Consider the following 22,034-nt stretch of genomic DNA (forward strand, 5'->3'; position numbering starts at 1 on the left):
GGAACAACAAACCATTCATATTGTCCAGTGTGTACGTATCATTGCTGATGCGCGCTCTTCTGGTCATCCGTCGCATTCCTCAGATCTTTTGTCCATGCAGAAAGATCTGAAGATGTTGCTAGCGATGCAATGCTGCCGAATGCAGCATTGCCTCCGCTACCCCCTGCCATTGCTCTGTCGCTGCAAGCATCGGCAAGTGTGTTTGCACTTACCCATGCCGGCACTCCCGCAGGGTCCCATTGCTTACGAGATCGTGCTGGGTGCATATTGTCTAATGTGTACCCAGCGTTAGGCTGCGGGGAAGAGGGTTAGGTTTAGGCTGCGGGCGGAAGGATCAGGGTTAGGCTGCGGGAAAGTTGGGTTAGGGGGAAGATAAGGGGTCAGTGTTAGACAACCAGAGATACCAGCAACCAGAGATACCACCAACAATACACCAGGCTTCTCTGGGCAAACACATCAATATCACAACACCAAGCCACACTTGGAGCAGTGACGTTCCTGTGACGCTAGTGGATTCGGGAAAATTACTGGGAAAGACACCAGCCACAAAATTCTTTGGTCTAGGACTGATACAGTGGTTTCAACTGAAGGAGAGAGTTGTTCACACCAAAAGCAATCAATTCTGGGACCTGTTCCATTTTGACATTTTGCAAGGATCAGAATTGGTGCACTATTTGTTTGATATAGACAGACAGCTGAGCTCCTGTCGTGGTAGCGGCCGTTAGAGCAGCCGACTGGTCAGTCTGATTAAAGCGGCCCAGCAGGTGGGGATAGGGGACAGGCCCAGCGGCAACCTTCCCGGTGGCCCAATCTGCCCCTGTATGCAAGATATGACCTTTGTATACAGGTACAGTCTAAACAAGCACTTTGTAGAAGATATTAGCTAGAATCTGATTAATTGCTATGGACAACATCTCCACTTCTAAAAACTCTGATTTTAGTATATAAACCCCTTTGTGTGAAGCATATAAATATACTCAGTATTTAAATGTACAGGTGCCATTTTCTCAGAGAAACACAAACACATAATGGTGCGTACACACGAGACAATTAAAATGAACAATAACGATATCGATCATATCGTTCATTCCTTGCATTTTTTGGCCCCTTCCAACCCACCAAAGACCTGCGATGCACGGGTACGTATGGACGATAACGATATCGTCCATCGTCCGTGCATGCAGGCCAACCTAGTCGATATCGACCAGGTTACTATAGGGACCCGCGATCGTTGATCACGGGTTGTTGCCCATCTTTGGTGGGTTGGTGGTGTGCTGGATGATCGATATTGATCATTCATCACTCCGGGAAGGTGCAGGACGATCAGTCAGCGATATCGTTATCAATGACCGATTGACCGTGTGTACGCACCATAACACAAGCTGCTTTCTCTTGTTGGAATTTATGTCACACTTATATGTTTCAGTTTGTCTGTATTGTTCTGTGACCCACAATAGTGTGTTAAATGTATTAATAAAAGTTATGTTTTATATTTCCTAAACTGTATTTTGTTTATAAGAGTGCCCCAGCCCAGGAGTAGTATTTTCTCCTCTCCTGTTTCCATACTTCTAATCGGGGGGTGCATCACCAGTTTCTGTAATACCCTGATAGGTCTTAAGTATTTGGCCTATCGGCAGGCTTGCCTACCCTCCCGATTTGGCCGGGAGCCTCCCGATTTTCGGGTGCCGCTCCCGGCCCCCGGAAAGGCAGACAAGCCTCCCGGAAGCCTGCGACCCTCCCGATCTCCCCCCAGAATAAACTAAAAACCCCCGCAGCAGGGAAGGGGGGGCAGTGACGCGATTCGCGCGGAATCGCGTCATTGTGGCCCCGCCCCCTGCTTCACAATACCGAAAATAACAGCTACGCCCACAATGTGACGTCAATGACCGCCCCTGCCCCCAATGTGCCGACAATGGCCACCCCCGCCCTCCGTTGTTAGCCTACAATCAGCTCCCTCCCGGAAGGCTGGAGCTGATTGTCAGCAAGTATGCCTATAGGAAAGATATATGTACTGTTTTATTCTTATTGATTATTTGGATGCTATATTAACCAGTGAGTGAACTTATCACTGTGTTTGCAATGTATGCTAATTAGAGATGAGCGGGTTCGGATTTCGGAGATCCAAACCCACCCGAACTTTGGTGATTTGAGTCAGATCTGAATCAGGTTTTCCCGCCTGACTTGGATCTGAAAATGAGGCAAAACATCATCATCCCGCTCTCAGATTCTGTGGGTTTTGGATTCTATAAAAGGTGTCGCGCTCGCCGCCATTTTTAATTCCGGCTGTGGAGATTGAAGAGGGAGGGAGCTGGGAGCTTTGCTGGGCAGTTCTGCTGTGCATAGGGGCTGGCTGCTGTTGTGTCAGGGGCTGGCTGCTTATTATGTCCATATGTGCATAGGGGCTGGCTAGGCTACTGTTGTGTCAGGGGCTGGCTGCTTATGTCCATAGGAAGCGGGGCTGGCTGTTGTCCATATACTGGGGCTGGCTTGCTGTTGTCCTGTCCACTCCATAGGGCTGGCTGTTGTCCATAATATCCATATATAGTTATACACTATACTATGGCTGGCTGGCTGTTGTCCTGTCCACTCCATAGGGGCTGGCTGGCTGTTGTCTATAGGAGCTGGCTGTGCTGCTGTGTTGTCCAGGGGGTGCTTTGTCCATCAGGGGTGCTATTAACCCCCAGTTTGAAAAAAAGTATTTTTATTTCTGTTTCTGTATGTGTGTGCGCCTGTTATCAGCAATGTAGGTATGCAGGGGTGCTGTGCTGCCTGTAGCTTATTTAACAAGGGGCTGCTGCCTTGTTCAGGGGTGCTCTTCACCCCCAGTGTGAAAAAAATAAAATACATTTTTTGTGTGTGCGTGTTAGCCTGCCACACCACCAGTGTTAAAATAAAAAAAAAAAAATTGTGTTTGTTAGCCTGCCACACACAACCAGTGTGAAAATAAAAATCATTTTTTGTGTGTGTGGTTGGTTGTGTACGTTAGCCGCAACTTAGCTGCGCTATAATTGCTTGGTGACACTGCTGTAAGACCACAGTGAGTATGGAGGACAGTCACATGACAGGAGAGCAGGATCCACATACCAGTCTTGTAGCTGCCGGCAGCAGTCATGATGACGATGCAAGGCTGTCAACGTCATCTATGAAGGCCGATGTACCAGGGCTTAAGTCAGACCAAAAAGTCAGGCTAAAAAAATCAACTTTTACCCTGTTAAAGAAAAAAAAATCTAAAGCTAAGTGAGCTTTAGAGAAACAAAAAATTGGCAATATGCCATTCACTAGACAAAGTGGCAAGGAAAGAATAAGGTCTTGGCCTTGATTAATTATGACTGTTGGTTCTAGTGATGATTTAAGCCCCTCTGCTTGTAGGAGAGGTACAAAAAAAATTAACATTGTTAAGACGAGTAAGACACTGGAACCAACTGTGTGCTCCGAAAAATCACAAATATCCGAAGAGAGTCCAAGTGTGTCTGCGGTTGCCATGTGTGAGCCTGACATTTCTAATACTGTAATTGAAGAGGATCCTCCTTCCACCATTTGTGTGCCCTCTGCAAATATGGGGATGAGCAGCACAAGTCAACATGCTGACGTAGAAATCGAGGATGCTTCAGTGGAATTGCATGAGGAGGATATTTATGTAGTTGGCGATAACAACAAGGATGATGACAAGGATGTTGATGCCGAGGATGTTTGTGTAAAAACTGTAAATCAGGCAACAGTTGTTGCCCATGGTGGGAAAAATCCCATTGTTGGCATGCCTGGGCAAAGGACCAAAAAATCCACTTCTCATGTGTGGAATTATTTCCACCCAAATCCGGACAACCTTTGCCAGGCCATTTGTAACCATTGCCAAGTAACAGTGAGTAGAGGTAAGGACCTTAACCATCTTGGAACTTCCTCCCTGTTACATCACTTGCAGCGCATTCATCAAATTTCAAAGGGTATTTCAAATTCTAAAACTTTGGGGACAAAAACTGAACAACAAACAGTCCAGTGTTACCTAGCTGCTCCCTTCTATCTGGATCCAAGCGCCTGCAATGTCCACCACCAACACCTGCATCATCATCAACATCCTCATTCGTGATCGGAAGTAGTCCTGCTTCCAATTTCATAAGCATGACTGACTCCTCTCCTATCCGTGATTCCTCAGACGTATCCTTGAGTGCTAGGCCTGTTGCAGCTGCCGGGGGTGGATCTTCGTCCCACAAAGGGACCAAGAAGACTACTGATAGTAGTAATTAAAAAAAAACAATTGACTATTAAACAGTCCTTTGATAGAGAAAGTAAGTATAACAGCTGTCACCTAGTTTCACAGCAGATCACTGATGCCATGACGGCTGTGCTAGTATTAGATGGTGAAATAATAAAAAATGAGGATGATAGTGTGGAGGAAGTGCAAAAGGAGGATGAGGGGGAAATTTGTGTCCTATCTGATGTTGATGATGAGGATGTTTGCGTAAATCAGCCACCAGTGGCAGCAGTTCTTGCTGGTGATAAAAGGAAAGCCAGAAAAGCCACGTCTTGGGTGTGGAATTATCTTAATCTAAATTCTGACAACAGTTGTGAAGGCATCTGTTCCATTTGTAAAGCCAAAGTTAGGAGGAAGGGATGTTAACTATCTAGGTACCTCCTTCCTGTTACGTCATTTGCAGCGAGTTCATGCAATTTGTTTAACTAAATTATAATAATTTGTAAATTAATAACAAGCAGTCCAGTATCAGCTACCAGCAGTTTGGACCAGCACATGTAATCTCCACCACCAACACCCTCATCATCAACCTCCTCCTTAATAATTGAAGGTAGTCCTTCCAAAAAATGTTTTGTAGGGGCCCAAAAAAACCAAGGAGTTCAGCTACGAAAGTGTCAGTCCTAGTGGCTAAAGTGCTTGGTTTGTTAAACTGTGCACGTCCTTTTTAAGATCCCACATAAGAGTGGGTGGGAGGGACAATTCCATCTTACACCTCTTTCCTTTACATTTGGCACAATTTGCGGCATTGCCGGCTGACATTATTATAGTTTATTAAACTGCCATCCTGTCTGCCACTGCTGTGTGGCAATGTTTCATAGATGTCCTATATTTTTTTTTAAACTGCCGTGCGTTTGTGCCGCTGCTCTGTTGCTTACTTCAGCCAGCCAGCTCGCTGTAGCCTTTGGCCTGTATTGGTGAAAAATAGTGAAAACAATATTGTGAGCTGTGAGGTGGTTAAAAATGCCTGGGCATGCCTGAAAACGATTGCTATTAAGGTTAATAATACTGTAGGAACAAAAACAGGCCTAAATTATGTGGTTTTAGCTGTTTATATAATTTTTGGGGAAAAATACAGATCTAAAACCTAAACCTAAAAACAAAACACCAAGGAAAAAGATCCAAAACAAGATCCAGATCCAAAACCAGGGGAGATACAGATCCAAAACCAAAACACGGGGGTCGTTGCACATCTCTAATGCTAATGCAGTAGTGTTACTAGGGGTGTGTGGACCACACCAGGTGATACTAAATATGCCGACTCCTCCTCAGTGACCGGGAGCCTAACGCGGCACTGTGATGTTATTGTGCAGCGCCTGGCTCCTGGTCACAAGTGGAGGAGCCAGCATTGAGGGAAATATCTCTGAGGGCAGACCGGCATCTTCGGGAGTGCTGGGCACGCCCTCTTGAGTGATGAAACAAGGGGTGTACTGCGAGGCCATGTACCTTCCCGTCGAGGCTACCCCCTTTTTTCAGAAGTGCATGGAATGCATTGGGCGTACCGGGTTACACAGACCCCAGTGATGCTGCTGTGACATTGATATATAATTAGGGGTATATTTACTAAACTGAGAGTTTTTAGAAAAGGAGATATTGCCCATAGCAACCAATCAGATTCTACTTAACATTTAACTTGCCCCTTCTAGAACAGGGGTGGGCAATAAGCGGCCCTCCAGCTGTTACTGAACTACAAATCCCAGCATGCATTGCAACATTTTTAGCATGACAAAATAGCAAAACTGTGGCAGGGCATGCTGGGATGTGTAGTTTTCCAACATCTCGGGGGCCACTTATTGTCCAGCAATATTCTAGAATATAATAGCTAGAATTTGATTGGTTGCTATGGGCAACATCTCCACTTCTAAAAACTCTCACTTTAGTAAATATACCCCTTAGGCTGTCTGTCTGTCTGATGGTTACTTCTATCTGATAGTGTATGGCCAGCATTACAGGAAGAAGCTGGAGGCCACAGATAAAGATTCAGGGGGCCACAAGCGGCCCCAGGGCCACCTTTAAATTGTGCTCATTTAAGCAGGGACATCTTTATCTTCTGTTTTATGTAATTTTACAAAATCTACTTGTGCTTTTACTCCTTGTAGGCAATTTATAAATAAAGGACAGTACTAATCCATATGGTTTCTTTCCAGGAAACACTCTCTATGTCCTGACACTGGACATAGTTTGTACAACCTGTGGTCATATCCAGGCATTGGCATCTCTATAATGGGTGCAGGGTGTGTGGTGCACCCATATATTATTTGTACACAGAGGCTGTGCGACAATATGCAAATATCGCAGCCTCTGGAATTTATATTGAGACACTCACCGAAAATGGTCATGACACGACTGTGTTTCACTCGCTACATACAGACGGTCACTGCCTGTCAATCACTTTGCAAATAAATCATCACTGCGAGCGACAACGGTAATGAAAGTTGACACATGCGCAGTGCGACTCGTAGGAACGCATGCGCGGATCACAATAATCGCTCAACTGTAATAAATATCGGAATTGCGTCCATCTCTAAATCAGGCCCTACTACGTACAGATTTAAATTCTGTTCTCCCTTCACCAGTTAATCTTTGATCAATCAGATTTTATACCTGTAACACAATTATACATTGTATTATCTTTATATAGCATCAACATATTATGCAGCGCTTTACAGAGACTCTCCTATCACTCACATCAGTCATTGTCACAGTGGAGCTTACAGTCTAGATTCATCACCATACAAACACAGGCACACACTAGCGGCCTTATTAACCTACCAGTATATTTTCTGGACTGTAGGCCTAATTCAGAGATGTATGCTAATCCGATGGTTAGTGTACATCTCCCATGGCGCATGTGTAGAACGGGTCCTGCGATACTGCCCGCAGACCCTCTTAAGTCACAGCATGATTGACATGCTGCGGCGTTTGGGGGGCGGAGCGGGGACGTTCCTGGGAAGTGGCATGAAAGACGGAGACAGTTTCATGGAGGAGGCTCGTAATATATTCCATAGGGGCAGCGAACCAAATTCTTTTAATGACAGCATTTCTAGAGGGCTGCAGGGCTTTCTTCCAATCACTGGCTCTCTGAAGTTTGTCTGCGTTTATCATTTATTATTATTTATTATCAGTTATTTACATAGCGCACACATATTATACAGAGCTTTTCAGAGAATATTTGGACATTCACATCAGTCCCTGCCCAAGAGGAGCTTATAATCTATGGGTCTCATTCAGACCCGGTCGCAAGCACTGAGCGCTCGCAACCGGGTCGTTGTTAAGGTCCTGCGCACGCGCAGCGGCCGCACTGCGCGTGCGCAAGCCCCAGAGCGAGAGAAAAATTCTCTCGCTCCGCAGCTCACTACAAAAGGGGCGGCTGTCGATGTTGATGGACGGAACGCCTGCCGTTTTGTGGGCGGCCGCACTGACATCAGCAGTGATGTCAGTGGGGAGCTTCCTGCTCGATCAGAGCAGGAAGCTCCCTGGGGCTTGCGGCTGCCGAGACCCAACCTTAGGGTCTCGTCGCAAGCCCCGATGGTCGCGATAGTTCTGACCATCATGACCATCAACCTGGTCGGTCGATAAAGCTGTGGGTGGTAACCCACAGCTTAGCTAGCGACCAGGAGGCCGCACTAAAAAATACAAGCTGCCGCCCTCATTCAGAACGAGCACTCGCTTCTTGCGAGTGCCTCTGAATGAGGGCCTATATTCCCTACACATGCTCACACTAGGGGCAATTTTGTTTGGAGCCAATTAGCCTACCAGTATATTTTTGGAGTGTGGGAGGAAACCGGAGCACCTGGAGGAAAGCCATGTAAGCACAGGGAGAATATACAAACTCCACACAGTTAGGGCCATAGTGGGAATCGAACCCACAACCTCAGTGCTGTGAGGCAGTAATGCTAACCATTACACCGTCTGTGCATGTGGCCGGTAAGCTTATCAGAGGATTTAGCTACAGTTCCAATATATTGGCACAGTAAAATAGATAGTGGGTCTTTAGGTATGTGTACAGCTGTCACCTGTGCAATGAGTGAAAAGACAATAGAATATGCGTTTAAGGATGTTACTATATAGCAGCTCTTAATAAAATGGCAATAATGTAATAAAATATATAGAGCGCTTGTATAATAATTTGTAAAACACCTTGGCAAACACCAGCAATCATCATACAAAATGGATTCAAAACATTCCGAATGGACAATTTTGCAGACTGAAAAGAAACTGCTCAAAGCATGAGACATTTCTGCAACAAAGTGAAGTGATGAAAAATAAATTCTTAAAAAAGGGATATAATGAGCGAAAACTACAAGAAGATTTAGAAAAGATATCCCTTACAGATAGGAAAGAAATACTCTCATACAAGCAACGTAATACACAGGAAGATTTCAGTATAGTTTTTGTGACACAGTTTAATAGCCAACATCATGTGATTGAATCCATATTGAATAAACATTGGCACATACTCCTCTTGTTTGAAGGGTAGGAAAAAGGGATCAGGGAAGAGATTAATGCACAGGAATAATATAAACAAGGTGATAAATTAGAGATTGTAAATAAACCAACAATAAAAATGAAATCACTGGAGTGAACTCTTTTTAGAATATAATTATGTTGGTGGTGCTCCCGGGAATAAATATATTACTAGCAAATATACAATATTGCACAGGCAAAAGAGAAAAGTAAATTCCATTTTAGGGGCACTCTTTATAAAGATACAATAATATGATTGTGAAAATTTTAAGTATAACTTTTAATAGATACCTGCTATAAAAATATTACGTGATGTATGAAATATGTCACGTATGGTGCCAATTGGCAAAAATATAAAAAAAATTGAAATAATAGGTGAAAATATAAATATTTAATATTTTCGCCTATTATTATTATTATTTTTTTAATATCTTTGCCAATTGGCACCATACGTGACATATTTCACACATCACGTAATACTTTTATAGCAGGTATCTATTAAAAGTTATAATTTTAATTTTCACAATCATATTATTGTATCTTTATAAAGAGTGCCCCAAAAAGGGAATTTCCTTTTTTATTTTGCCTGTGCAATATTGTATATTTACATACTCCTCTTGGACAACAAGCTAAAACCATACATTCCAGATAAATCCCAAATCATCTACAAGAAAGCTCACAATTTAAATATCAATTGGTGAAAAGTCATAACCATTCAAATAATCTTCAAAAGAATCGTTTGACAAAAAAGAGAGGGAATTTTTATTGTTTGAACTGTTTACCATGCAAAACTTTAAAAAAGACATCTACACTACGAGCAATAGAATTTAAGTCTAATGTATCAAAAAAAAGCTACAAAATTATGGTTACTATTACATGCGACACAGAGGGAGTAGTTTATCTACTCGAGTGCCCCTGTGTATTCCAATACATTGGACTGACAAAAAGGAAATTAAAAACAAGAATTGTTGTGCACATATTTAATATGAAAAAAGGTTTGCAGACCCACAGTGTGTCCAAACATTTTTTGGACTGCCATGAACAGAATCCCATCGGACTTTTATTTATGTGCATCCAGAAAGTCTGTCCTAACTGGAGAGGAGGGGATATCTCCCAAGAATTAAGAAAAAAAGAAACAAAATGGATTTTCTTGATGCAAACCTTGCAACCTGCAGGTTTAAATGTAGATGTGGAGATCAATGCTTTCCTCTAACACAAGGTCAATTAGTCCAACTTAGCTGTTTTAGGAAAGATTCATTTATCTACATTATTTTATTATTTTCTTCCATTATACATTTTAATTACAAATACATTTACATGTACTGAAAAAGCAATACCACAGAATTAAATAATATAAAGAAAGAAAAATATGCTTAATTCATTAATAGTTTTTAATTGAACCAATTAAACTTCTCAATAAAGTTAAGATCACAAGCAAGGAGCACTATCCTTGACAAAGGGCCAGGAGCCTGAAACGCGTTGGTTTAGGGCACACCGTACTGACAGTGACGTCATAGCATTGCTCCGTTGGACACGGACGAAGAAGACGGGCACGTTTACAGGGTACCAACAGGACTAAGCGGGAGCCAACAAGGTAGGCAGTATTAGGGAGAGACAGTTAGAGCACCCGATCTGACTCTACCAATACACCACACTGCATGGCAATCATTGGAACCCTTTTCTCATCTCTATGGACTTTTAACATTCAAGAGAGCTATAAACATTGTTTTATACTAACCATAATTTTATTCCCACAGGTATTGCGTTTACACATTTACAACTTATTATACAAGCGCTCTATATATTCTGTGCAATGAGTAGCAATATGTCATCCTAATACCTAGATATAAGTGGGCACTCCCAGCAGATGTGAAGGAAGGATCCTCTATGCCCACAGTTGCACCCACAAAGGTCAGAGGTGTAGGATAGACTGTAATCTTGTGGGAACCATGTACCCGTCGACGTATATTTTAGAAGTATTAACTGAGGGTTTTGCAATGCAGCAGCAGATAAGCGACCATGCTTCCTAGTCCAAGGTAACACCAAGGTCCTGCTTCCAAGCTAGTTCAAATGACTCCACATGTAGGGAAGTTAAATCTTTATTTAAATTTTTTTTAAATAATTTATTATGCTTACAATTTACCCCATCATTGTGATTCTTATTGGCTGCTGTGCCGAAATCACAGGTGGTGTGTTGAAGCTGCGGCTGCCATGTTTACTTATGGTCAGGTGTACATCATGGTGATTCTTATTGGTTAGCTCAGATGCACCGAACTGAAGCCACAACTATCTCTGTTGACTGTCACTGTGAAAGCAATAGCCAAAAAGAATCAGGCTGATTCTCACTGGCTGAGACTGTCTCGGAGGCGCCAAACCCAAAAAGGGGCACAGTGCTGCATACTGGACCAATCAAGACTAAGGGGCCTACATTGTGGCTGCTGGTGTTACCCATGGCTGAGGGCAGGTCAGTATTCTGTGGGGGGCTGAGGCAATTTAATGTATGCTTTATTTTTTTTATGAGAGGGACAATCTTTTGTTTTTGTTTTTTCTTGAGGGGAGACATTGTGTTTTGGTTTTTTTTGCTGTGAGCGCCAATGTGTGTGCATTTTTTTTGTCCTGGGGGGCCAATATGTGTAATTTTTTTTACTGTGGGGGCCAATGAGTGAATTCGACAGGACAGTCCTCACACCCCTTGCTGCGAGGTCATGCCCCCTTTTTCAGGCGAGCACCTACAGCGCAAGCAAATGTAGGTACTCTGTACATCACAGAAGATTTTTAGCTATAAGTAGATCACCAAGTCCAAAAGTCTGGCCACCGTTGACTTACAGCATGCAGACAGCCGGCTTCAATGGAACCATATACTCTATGAGGTAAGTCCATCTTCTATACCAGTGGTTCTCAAACTCGGTCCTCAGGACCCCACACAGTTCACGTTTTCCAGGTCACCCAGCAGGTGCACAGGTGTAGTCATTACTCACTGACACATTTTAAAATATCCACAGGTGGAGGTAATTATTTCACTTGTGATTCTGTGAGGAGACCTGGAAAACATGCACTGTTAAATAATTACCTCCACCTGTGGATATTTTAAAATGTGTCAGTGAGTAATGACTACACCTGTGCACCTGCTGGGTGACCTGGAAAACGTGAACTGTTTGGGGTCCTGAGGACCGAGTTTGAGAACCTGTGTTCTATACTGATTCATAACAAGCTGTATTTAGGCATTATCAACATACGGGTGTCCACCCCTCTCAACTGTTCCCCAGAGCTCTAAGAATACCACTCAACAAACCGAGAACATGATATTGATACTTTATATCTATAATGGGTGCAGGGTGTGCAGGGCACACGGGCCCCTGGGTCCAGGGGGGCCCCGCAGTGCACACCCTGCACCCATAATATACTTCTCCAGAGTCCCATGTCGGCGCGGGGGTCCGGAGCTGTAAAAATGGCCACAGATGCCATTTTCTCGTCGCTTGCGCATGCGCAGTAGAGGGAGAATGGCCGCCGTGGCCATTTTCCCGGTGACCTGTGCATGCACTATAGACTCTGGGCACACTCTAGTGCCCAGAGTCTATAACTCCGGCGCTGGCCGCGCACAGCTCAGACTCAGGGCCTCATTTACTAATGAGTTTTATCACCAAAACGAGTGATAAATTCCACTGTGTATGATAATGGTGCTCCAGCCAATCAGCTCCCAACTGTCAACTGTTAGAAAAATAACAGTTGGGAGCTGATTGGCTGGAGCACCATTTACACAGTGAAATTTATCACTCGTTTTGGTGATAAAACTCGTTAGTAAATGGGGCCCTCAGAGCGCTGCCGGCTGCCGAACGGAGAGGAGGGGGCCCATGACGGAGACTGCACACGGGCCCCCTCCTCACTAGAAACGCCCCTGATTTAGAGCCATGTGACAGACAATTGGGAATCAGAGCTCTATTACAGTGATGTGGAGTTTGAACTCTTCATTTATAATTTATTAACTAGAGCATTTTACCACAGGAGCTCCTTACTGCTTTTATATTTAAGGCTTTAGATTTATGAGGGGCCCGCACTGCTGTCCTAGAAATTGTATCTTATCTCATGAATTACGTAAGCCTCTATTTTCTGCTTTAGCTCATTTAATATTGAGCAGTGTGATTTATGCATTTGCCTGCATCTTTCTTTTGGTCAGCATGGGATGCACTTTTTATAAACGTACACTTACTGTACTTTGTGCGTGCTTATATGCCCTCTCCACACCCCGTTCTCTCCCCCCTTAGCGCATGGGTACATAAGAACAAAATGCATCTCAGCCAGCATAACTAGGGTTACGTATATATTTTTGTTGCATGTGCAAAGCTAAAAACTAAAATAGCATTTGCATCTACAGTATCTCTACATGAGCCCCAATATTTGGGACACATTTACCTACATGTTACAGCTCTTACCATTACCATCCTCATTACTTTCTATCACTACATGTCATCTGAAATCCAAGATAATGGGTGGAGCAATGCATGCATGTAAATCCGCACGGATAATTACATAGACGGTCGCATTAGCATAAGATTCTGGCAGCCAATGATGTTCACATACAATATGTCGGCACTTGGCGCCCAACGTGGAGTCAGGTCTATAGATATTAAAATGCAATGTTCAGCCTTTGCCCCTCATTCCTCTACAGCTTTGCTAAAAAGTAAAGTGGCAGAAAATATTTTTTCCCAATCACCACAAATAGAATGTAACATATTCCGCAACTTGTGTCCAGCCACTAAGGGATTGCTAATACAGACCAGTAACCTCAAACAGCAAAGCCTAGCTTGTCAGTTACGTCTCTTCAAAGTGGTAGTGACATCACTGACCGTAGCCCCATGCTTCAATACAGCAATATGTACAACGCATTTCCATTACCTTGGAGACTGCAAACCAGTCACTCAGATCTATAAAGGATTTATACTTGTGTTCCCTACCCCTCCCTTTCCTCATTTCAGAGTGAAGCAAGATAAGGGAGCTTATATATTAATACCACATATGTCAGAGGCTGAGTGAAGCCCAAGTTGACTAAATACTGTGAAACGATTACATTGTAAATGTATTTTTATTTGATTTGTTTGCAATTTGTCAGTTTCATGTACAGTATTGGTATCTACCATCTTTTCTTTCCTAAAATCTACATGTTGTGCTAATGATTTCTTCCCCTAACAGGTATATGATGTACATACAGTATACACACATTTCTACATGGATAGATAACTGATGGGTATAGGACACATGGCAGTAATAATAAAAATATATGTATATTAATTAGGGATGAGCGGGTTTGGATTTTCGATATCCAAACCCCCTCGAATCGGGAACCGAGTCCGGCTCGGGTTTTCCCACCAGACTCTGTTCCCGGAACGAGGCAAAGTATCATCATCCCGCTGTCGGATTCTCACGGGTTTTGGATTCTATAAAGGTCCCGTGATCACCGTCATTTTTATTTTCCGGCTGTGGAGCGTGCAGAGGGAGGGAGCTGTTGGCTACTGTTGTGTCACTCACTGTGTTAAACAAACTTATAATAAAGTAGTTATATTATATACATTACATACTGGGCTGGCTGGCTACTGTGAAGAAGGAGGGAGCTGGGAGCTGTTGCTGCTGCTGACCATAGGGGCTGGCTGGCTACTGTTGTCCATATACATAGGGGCTGGCTGGCTACTGTAGTCCATATAGGGGCTGGCTGTTGTCCTGTCCGTAGGGGCTGGCTGTAGTGCTGTGTTGTCCAGGGGGTGCTCTGTCCTTCATGGGTGCTCTCTTCACCCAACCCCAGTGTGAAAAAAAATAATTATTTTTTTCTGTGTGCTTTAGCCACACCTGTCAACGGCGTAGGTGTGCAGGGGTGCTGTGCTCCTGTCTGTGAAGTGGCTGCTGCTCAAAAATAAAAATAATATTTACAGAGGCTGCCCTGTGCGGTGTAGGAGTACACTGCCCTTCATCCAAATAATTTTTACAGGGGCTGTCCTGTGTGGTGTAAGCTGCCCTTCATCCAAATAATTTTTACAGGGGCTGTCCTGTGTGGTGTAAGCTGCCCTTCAGCCAAATCATTTTTACAGGGGCTGTCCTGTCTGTACGCTGCCCTTTATCCAAATAATTTTTACAGGGACTGTCCTGTGTGGTGTACGCTGCCCTTCATCCAAATAATTTTTACAGGGGCTGTCCTGTGTGTACGCTGCCCTTCATCCAAATAATTTTGACGGGCTGTTCTGTGTGGTGTAGGGGTATGCTGCCCTTTATCCAGATAATTTTGACAGGGGCTGTTCTGTGTGGTGTACGCTGCCCTTCATCCAAATAATTTGTACAGGGGCTGTCCTGTGTGGTGTACGCTGCCCTTCATCCAAATAATTTGTACAGGGACTGTCCTGTGTGGTGTACGCTGCCCTTCATCCAAATAATTTTTACAGGGGCTGTCCTGTGTGGTGTAAGCTGCCCTTCATCCAAATAATTTTTACAGGGGCTGTCTTGTGTGGAGTACGCTGCCCTTCATCCAAATCATTTTTACAGGGGCTGCCCTGTGTGGTATAGGGGTATGTTGCCCTGTGCCCTGTGTATATTCACTCCATATAAAAAGGGATGATTTAATTAATCCAAATAATTTTTACAGGGGTTATTTAATTCATCCAAATAATTTTTACAGGGGCTGCCCTGTATGGTGTTGGGGTACACTGCCCCGTGCCCTGTGTGCCGCCCACTTGTGTCGCTTAGCAACCGCTTGTGTCGGTCGAACATTTTGGCCTAAAAACAATACTGTGAGGTGTTCATAATAGACTGGAAATGAGTAGAAATGAATGTTATTGAGGTTAATAATAGCGTAGGAACAAATAAAAAACAAATTCTGTGATTTTAGCTGTTTTTATGCTTTTTTCCAAAACATACAGATACACAACCACAACCCAAAAGGGTGGTTTTGGCAAAACCAATCCAGATCCAAAACACGAAGAAAGATCCAGATCCAAAACACGAAAAGTGGCCGGTGCACACCCCTAATATTAATAAAATAATACAAATACATTATATCTAAATAAGTACATAGAGATTAATGTCTGACAGGCAAATTCCTAATAAATATAGAAGTATCTGTGTGTAATTAAAGAAAAAAAAAATAATTGTATATACCAAACATTAAAATGTGCCATAGAAACTAATATTGTTGCCCATATACTCACAAATAAAACAGCTCATCGTACACTGGGTGCAAGGTTTTGGCTTTAACTTGTGTCCTCTGACCCCTTACCATCGGGAAAATATGATGGGGACACAGCTCAATGATGACAAAAGGATCACTTAGACCTAGAAAAAAATGTGAGATTTATGTTTGCATAAATGTACAGTACTATAGTAATATATGGTGGAAGAGAGGTATGTTTAGCTTCCTGCTACTATTCTATACATGACTTATACAGCCTTTATAACAAATTGTAGAGGATATAGATATAAATATGGTGAATTATGTTTTCTTGTTGCTGTACTGTTGTAAATCTGCCTCACACAAAGGGCAGGTAATAGAAATGTCTGGTTATGTTCTGTTGATATTAGCAAACTCTGCCAAATTATTAGATTGTTAATTCCTATGACTCTGGGAGCTAGTTTTGTTCATTAACAGTCAGAGGGAGCAGATACAGGAAAACCTTGGTTAGCCCATGTTGTAGGTCATTAGATTGCATGTCTCTCTGCAAAGCCTGGGACCAAAAGGCCCAATGTAAATGTGCATTCCATTCTTGTAAATTCAGCAAGAAGGTGCAATTTCCTGACAGCAGATGTAGACTGCACAGCTGATTGTCTGTGCCTGGAGCTAGGGGAAGCAATCCCAATATAAGGTAATCAGACCACAAGAGTATTCTGTAAAAAAGTTATTTGTAGAGTCCGCACTAGTCAATCAGAACCATTTATACACAATGTCAATAAGTAAATTCTGAGAACCAAGATACCGGTCTTAGCTAGAAAAATTAATGTAAGAATTATTTGGTTGGTGGTGCACCAGATAACATTTGCATAATCACAATATCAGCTGTTTTTGCGAAGAAGCAGAAGAACAAATATAGGCCCTCATTCAGAGCCGGACGCTCTGAGCAGAGCGCACGCTCTGAATGAGGGCCGTCCTCCATAAAAATGGAGCGTCCTCCTGGACGCTCGTATAGCTGTGGGTCACCACCCACAGCCTATACGAGCGTGCAGGGTGATGGCCGCGATGGTCTTGACCATCGCGACCATCGCCACTGCGAGCCGGAGCCTGCGGTTGAGTTTCTCAACTGCAAGGCCCGGAGTGATTTTGGCTCTATCAGAGCCAAAATCACTCCCACTGACATCACTAGTGATGTCAGTGGGCCGGCTTCTGACGGTAGGCGTTCCCTTGGGAACGCCCCCGTCTGGGAGGCACGCCCCCGGCACGCCCACCAAAGGGGGCGTGCTGTCAATCAACATCGACACAACGAGCGAAGGAAAGTCCTTCGCTCGTCGCGTCTGGCGCATGCGCACGATGGCGCTCCCTCCGTCGTGCGCATGCTCAGTGCACACCATCAACCCACTTGCGAGTGGACAGCCGCTCGCGAGTGGGTCTGAATCAGGCCCATAGTCTTACTGGTGCACTCTTTGGTAAATAGAGAAAAAGTCAAAAAGGAAAATAATATATGATAGTACTTAACCTTTAATAATTATCCAGTAAAAAGAGTGTACGATAGATACACTTTTTATTACCCGGGATCACAAAAAAAAAAAAATAATCATAAAAATACAAATCAATTGATACAATATTACATAAATATGGCGAAAGTATTTTTAACACAGTTCCCTTGTATGATCATAAAATGAAATTAATTTGTCAGGGAACCAGAGTAGATACACCACCTTTATAGGATATAGAGTACTTAGATGATCTCATTAAATATCTTAGAGACCAATTCAAGCACTTCAAAGGTCAGAGCAACTGTATTTTATAACTGAATCATTGTGCTCATATTCCATAATATCTTTATTCCACTTGGGATTTAATGTAAACACATGAAATGCATAGCAGCCGTATGCTCATAATTGAAACTGATGTAATTAATCATGTAGATTGGAAAAAGCATATAAAATCTCTTAACCTAATTCTGTCCCATCATTATCAAACCTGGAACCAAGTTCTCCCTGAGATAATTGACAGGGTACTTGAGTGCTGAATTCGGATAGTGTAAAAAGTGTATAGATACATACATATATGCAAAGACTGGTCAATTAGAGTATAGAGAAAGTATTGCATGTGACGTGAACAGGTCTGGGTAGTCTGGGTGGTCCTAGATCTAATTAGCTAAATCAAACTGTCAGCAGAGAGTTATTACAGATAATATTTTGCCATTCACATCAGTCTCTGTGTCAGTCCAGTGGAACGTGCAATCTATATATCCTACCACATGGACACACACATAAAGGTTAATTTTTGTGAGAAATCAATTAACTTACCTGTATGTTTTGGATTGTGGAACAAAACCAGAGCACCCAGAGGAAACCCATGCAAACATGGGGAGAACATACAAATTACACACAGATAGGGTGCTGACTGGATTTGCAACTATGATCCCGTGTGCTGTAAGGCAGCAAAGTTAACCATGCAGAGTACAGTAGTGTAAACTTTGGAAAAAATTTGGGGAAACATGTATAGTTTAAATATAACGATTCTGCAAAGAGTATATTGACTGATGCTAGTAATATAAGAAGACATTGAAACATGAAGATAGGCATCTCCTAGGGGTGTATTTACTAATTGTGGTTTTACAAACTGGCGATTAGCTCCATTTTTTTTTCAGCTATTTATTTTGTAAAGGTCATACACTGTGGAGCTGATTCAGAAGTGGAAGCACAGCCGATGTTTGATGCATTGCAGTGATTTTTCTGCTACTACGTATGCATCTAAGTTACACTGCTCATGCCTCACCATTTTGTCCATACAGAGTCACAGTTGCAGTTTCAGATGTAGACATGTAGAAGTAATGAACTGGGCGGTGACAGGAAGGTGTCTTAGCGCACGCACAGAGATGGTCCGTATAAGGGGCGTATTATAGTAGTGTCGTTGGTGTGGCAGTGGTTGCATATACAGACATTCAACCGCTCACAAGGTTTGATGATGTATCTAAAGACGCACTAATCTCTATTACAGTGTATAAGGACGCTCACAGTGGGCTTCTCAGTCCTTGCACAGTCATACACATGGATGTACACCAGGGAAGGGCTGTGTAGCGGTATTTGCATAAGGTTGCTGCTAGGCTACTGACAATAGACGCAGCCTCTTCTGCATCCATCTGCATTATTGCGTGGATAACACAGATTACACATGGTTGCGCATGTGCAAAAGAAGTCGGCTCAGGTACAGGAACAGGTGTCCGCACACACAGAGATTGCTAAAGTGTATGTATTGGTCAGGCCGGGACCACACAATCCATGAAATGGGCATTTCTGGGCAGTAATTGGACGGTGGCCATGTGATCGCATGAGGCTGGTGGGCCGATACTAATGATGATGTCTGCGGCAGCGCATGCAAGAACAGTGGGCGGGACAGGCATCCACATACAGGTGTACGGATTTCTGCTATACAAGGTGGAGTCTCGCATTGCCATAATGTAGTAAGCAAGCATCCGCAGGCAGACGGAAATGTGGATGCGCCCTCATTGTTGTCAGAATTAGCAATGCACTAAATCCATCCATTAATTCAGTATCTGGCTGCTTACAAAGGTTCAGATTCTCCTAAGTCTTTAAAATTCAGCTAATTAAATGTGAATCCTGTTTTCTGCACATTACTGTGCAGGACAAAGTTATCATTTCCAAGTGGTAAGATTAGGTATAACGACCAATGCATCCGGTAATGAGTTCATGTTTAATGTTTCTCACCATTTGCGTCGAGTGCGATAAGATCTGCAGCGTGCAGCACTTCCACGTAGAGTTTCTGCTCTGAGGTCTCATAATAGCATTTTACACTAATTCGTCCGTATTTACTATGCTCAGCTGATCTCTGGAAAACACAGAACAATGCAGCAGCGTCACACTGGGAACACTTATCTCCTTACAAGACACATGTTTTAAGGTTTTCACCAAACAAATGTTCATAAAGCCCAAATGTAACCAATCAGACTAACTTCTCAGAGCTAGTATACAGTCACATGGCTTTGCTGGCTTGGATACAAATCTAAAAATATTGATAATGACAAATGTTGTTGCTAGCATACAGCTGCACTTGCTGACGAGTGCGTGTAATTGGCAGCTAATTGGATTGACCCCTAGAAGTTATTATTCTGTGTCATTTTATCTTCAAACCAGAACGCCCTCTATGCAGGTGACACCAAAATCTACTGCTCTTTCCCTCACCTCTCTCCTCTGTTATCTATTATTATTAACTCCTCACCGGCATCTCCACCTAAATGCAACATCACTATCCTAAGCTCAACATGACCAAAACTGATCTCCTAATTTTCCTGGCTGCCAGTCATAGGCATATATATAATGGGTGCAGGGTGTGTGGTGCACATGGGGAGCCAAGGGGATGGGAGGTGGGGGTGCTGCTCATAGGAGGGAGTTCCCACAGGCGTTAATATGTCCCAGCTCTCAGTGTCAACATCCTCCATCTAGTCTTCATCACGTTGACTGCTGTCTTGCATGCCTGCAGCCTTGAGGTCATTCATGACTCCATCCTCACCTTTACTCCACACATCCAGTCTCTTGTACTCTCCTGTCGCCTCCTTGGCTAGAATACTCAGCTCACTCAGTACATTATCCTGCTCTCATTACTGTAACTTCTTACTATTTGGCTGCTGTTCGTCATACAATCCATTCTAAAGACCACGTTAATGCTAATCTTTCACTGTTTTCCATATTATGGTGACTGACGTCAGAGCCCTTCTATAGACTCACCCCCTGCCCTGTACTCCCATCTTCTTCTTCTTCAGTTCTGATAACTAGTTAAAACATTAGTTTATATATTTATAAATTATGCCGACTTGCATTTTACTGCTCTCACTGTATGGTGACTTTTATGGGTACATCTATGCCACTCTAGTGCTCTCACTGTATGATGACTTTTATGGGTACATCTATGCCACTCTAGTGCTCTCACTGTATGATGACTTTTATGGGTACATCTATGCCACTCTAGTGCTCTCACTGTATGATGACTTTTATGGGTACATCTATGCCACTCTAGTGCTCTCACTGTATGATGACTTTTATGGGTACATCTATGGCACTCTAGTGCTCTCACTGTATGACTTTTATGGGTACATCTATGCCACTCTAGTGCTCTCACTGTATGATGACTGTTATGGGTACATCTATGCCACTCTAGTGTTCTCACTGTATGATGACTTTTATGGGTACATCTATGCCACTCTAGTGCTCTCACTGTATGGTGACTTTTATGGGTACATCTATGCCACTCTAGTGCTCTCACCATATGGTGACTTTTATGGGTACATCTATGCCACTCTAGTGCTCTCACTGTATGGTGACTTTTATGGGTACATCTATGCCACTCTAGTGCTCTCACTGTATGGTGACTTTTATGGGTACATCTATGCCAGTCTATGCTCTCACTGTATGGTGAGTTTTATGGGTACATCTGTGCCAGTCTAGTGCTCTCACTGTATGGTGACTTTTATGGGTACATCTGTGCCAGTTCATCTTGGATCAATCTGTATAGTAACATTAGTGGCTTATAAAACTGATTGATATACAGTATATGGTAAATGTAAGAGTATTTGTTATAACTTAGTTACCTGCTCTTTGATGTTATCCATGTAGTATTTTTCAATAAGTTCACTTGTAGAACATTTATTTAAACGTAATTCTTCTTCCAAAAACTGAAACATAAATTGAAGTAATAAGAAAGCTCAATCATTTACTAGTGTGTTACTATAAATCTGCATACATAGCGCCACACCTGGGGCCTGGTTCAGTGGTGGCCGCAATGCTGGTGTTTGTGGGACTGAGCGATTGTTTTTGTCCTGCGCATGTGTATAAGTCGCTCGCAGGGCCGATGCTACCATTAGGCAGATTTAGGCAGCTGCCTAAGGGCGCTTGTTCCTGAGGGGCGCAGTTGAGGTGACTGAGGTCGCCAGCACAAAAACTAAAGATGTCTCTGGACCCTTACCGCCATAGAGGTGGAACTGGGAGTGTGGATGAGGGAGGAGGGAAGAGATGAGGGGCGGGTGCTAGGCTGAAGCTATGTTTAAAGGTGCCAAGAAACTTTGCACCGGCCATGGCCGCATTGCGCATGTGGCGGGATTGATTACTGATAGCGTTTGCAGTAAGAATGTAGACGCAGAGTGACTGACCGTGA

General features: G+C 43.2%; 1 protein-coding gene across 1 annotated transcript in view; it reads right to left on the reverse strand.

The window, feature by feature from the left end:
• Positions 1-22,034, reverse strand: part of BAIAP3 (BAI1 associated protein 3) — a 417,423-nt gene that overhangs the window by 11,833 nt on the left and 383,556 nt on the right. Inside the window, exons 30-32 of the mRNA XM_088452009.1 lie at positions 21,472-21,555; positions 19,595-19,715; positions 15,901-16,024 (exon numbers count right to left, since the gene is read on the reverse strand). Coding sequence (XP_088308135.1) covers positions 15,901-16,024; positions 19,595-19,715; positions 21,472-21,555 — 329 coding nt within the window. The remainder of the gene's footprint in view (positions 1-15,900; positions 16,025-19,594; positions 19,716-21,471; positions 21,556-22,034) is intronic.

The sequence above is a fragment of the Taudactylus pleione genome, unplaced genomic scaffold, assembly GCF_031769625.1.
Source record: "Taudactylus pleione unplaced genomic scaffold, aTauple2 ptg000032l, whole genome shotgun sequence".
NCBI lineage: Eukaryota > Metazoa > Chordata > Amphibia > Anura > Myobatrachidae > Taudactylus > Taudactylus pleione.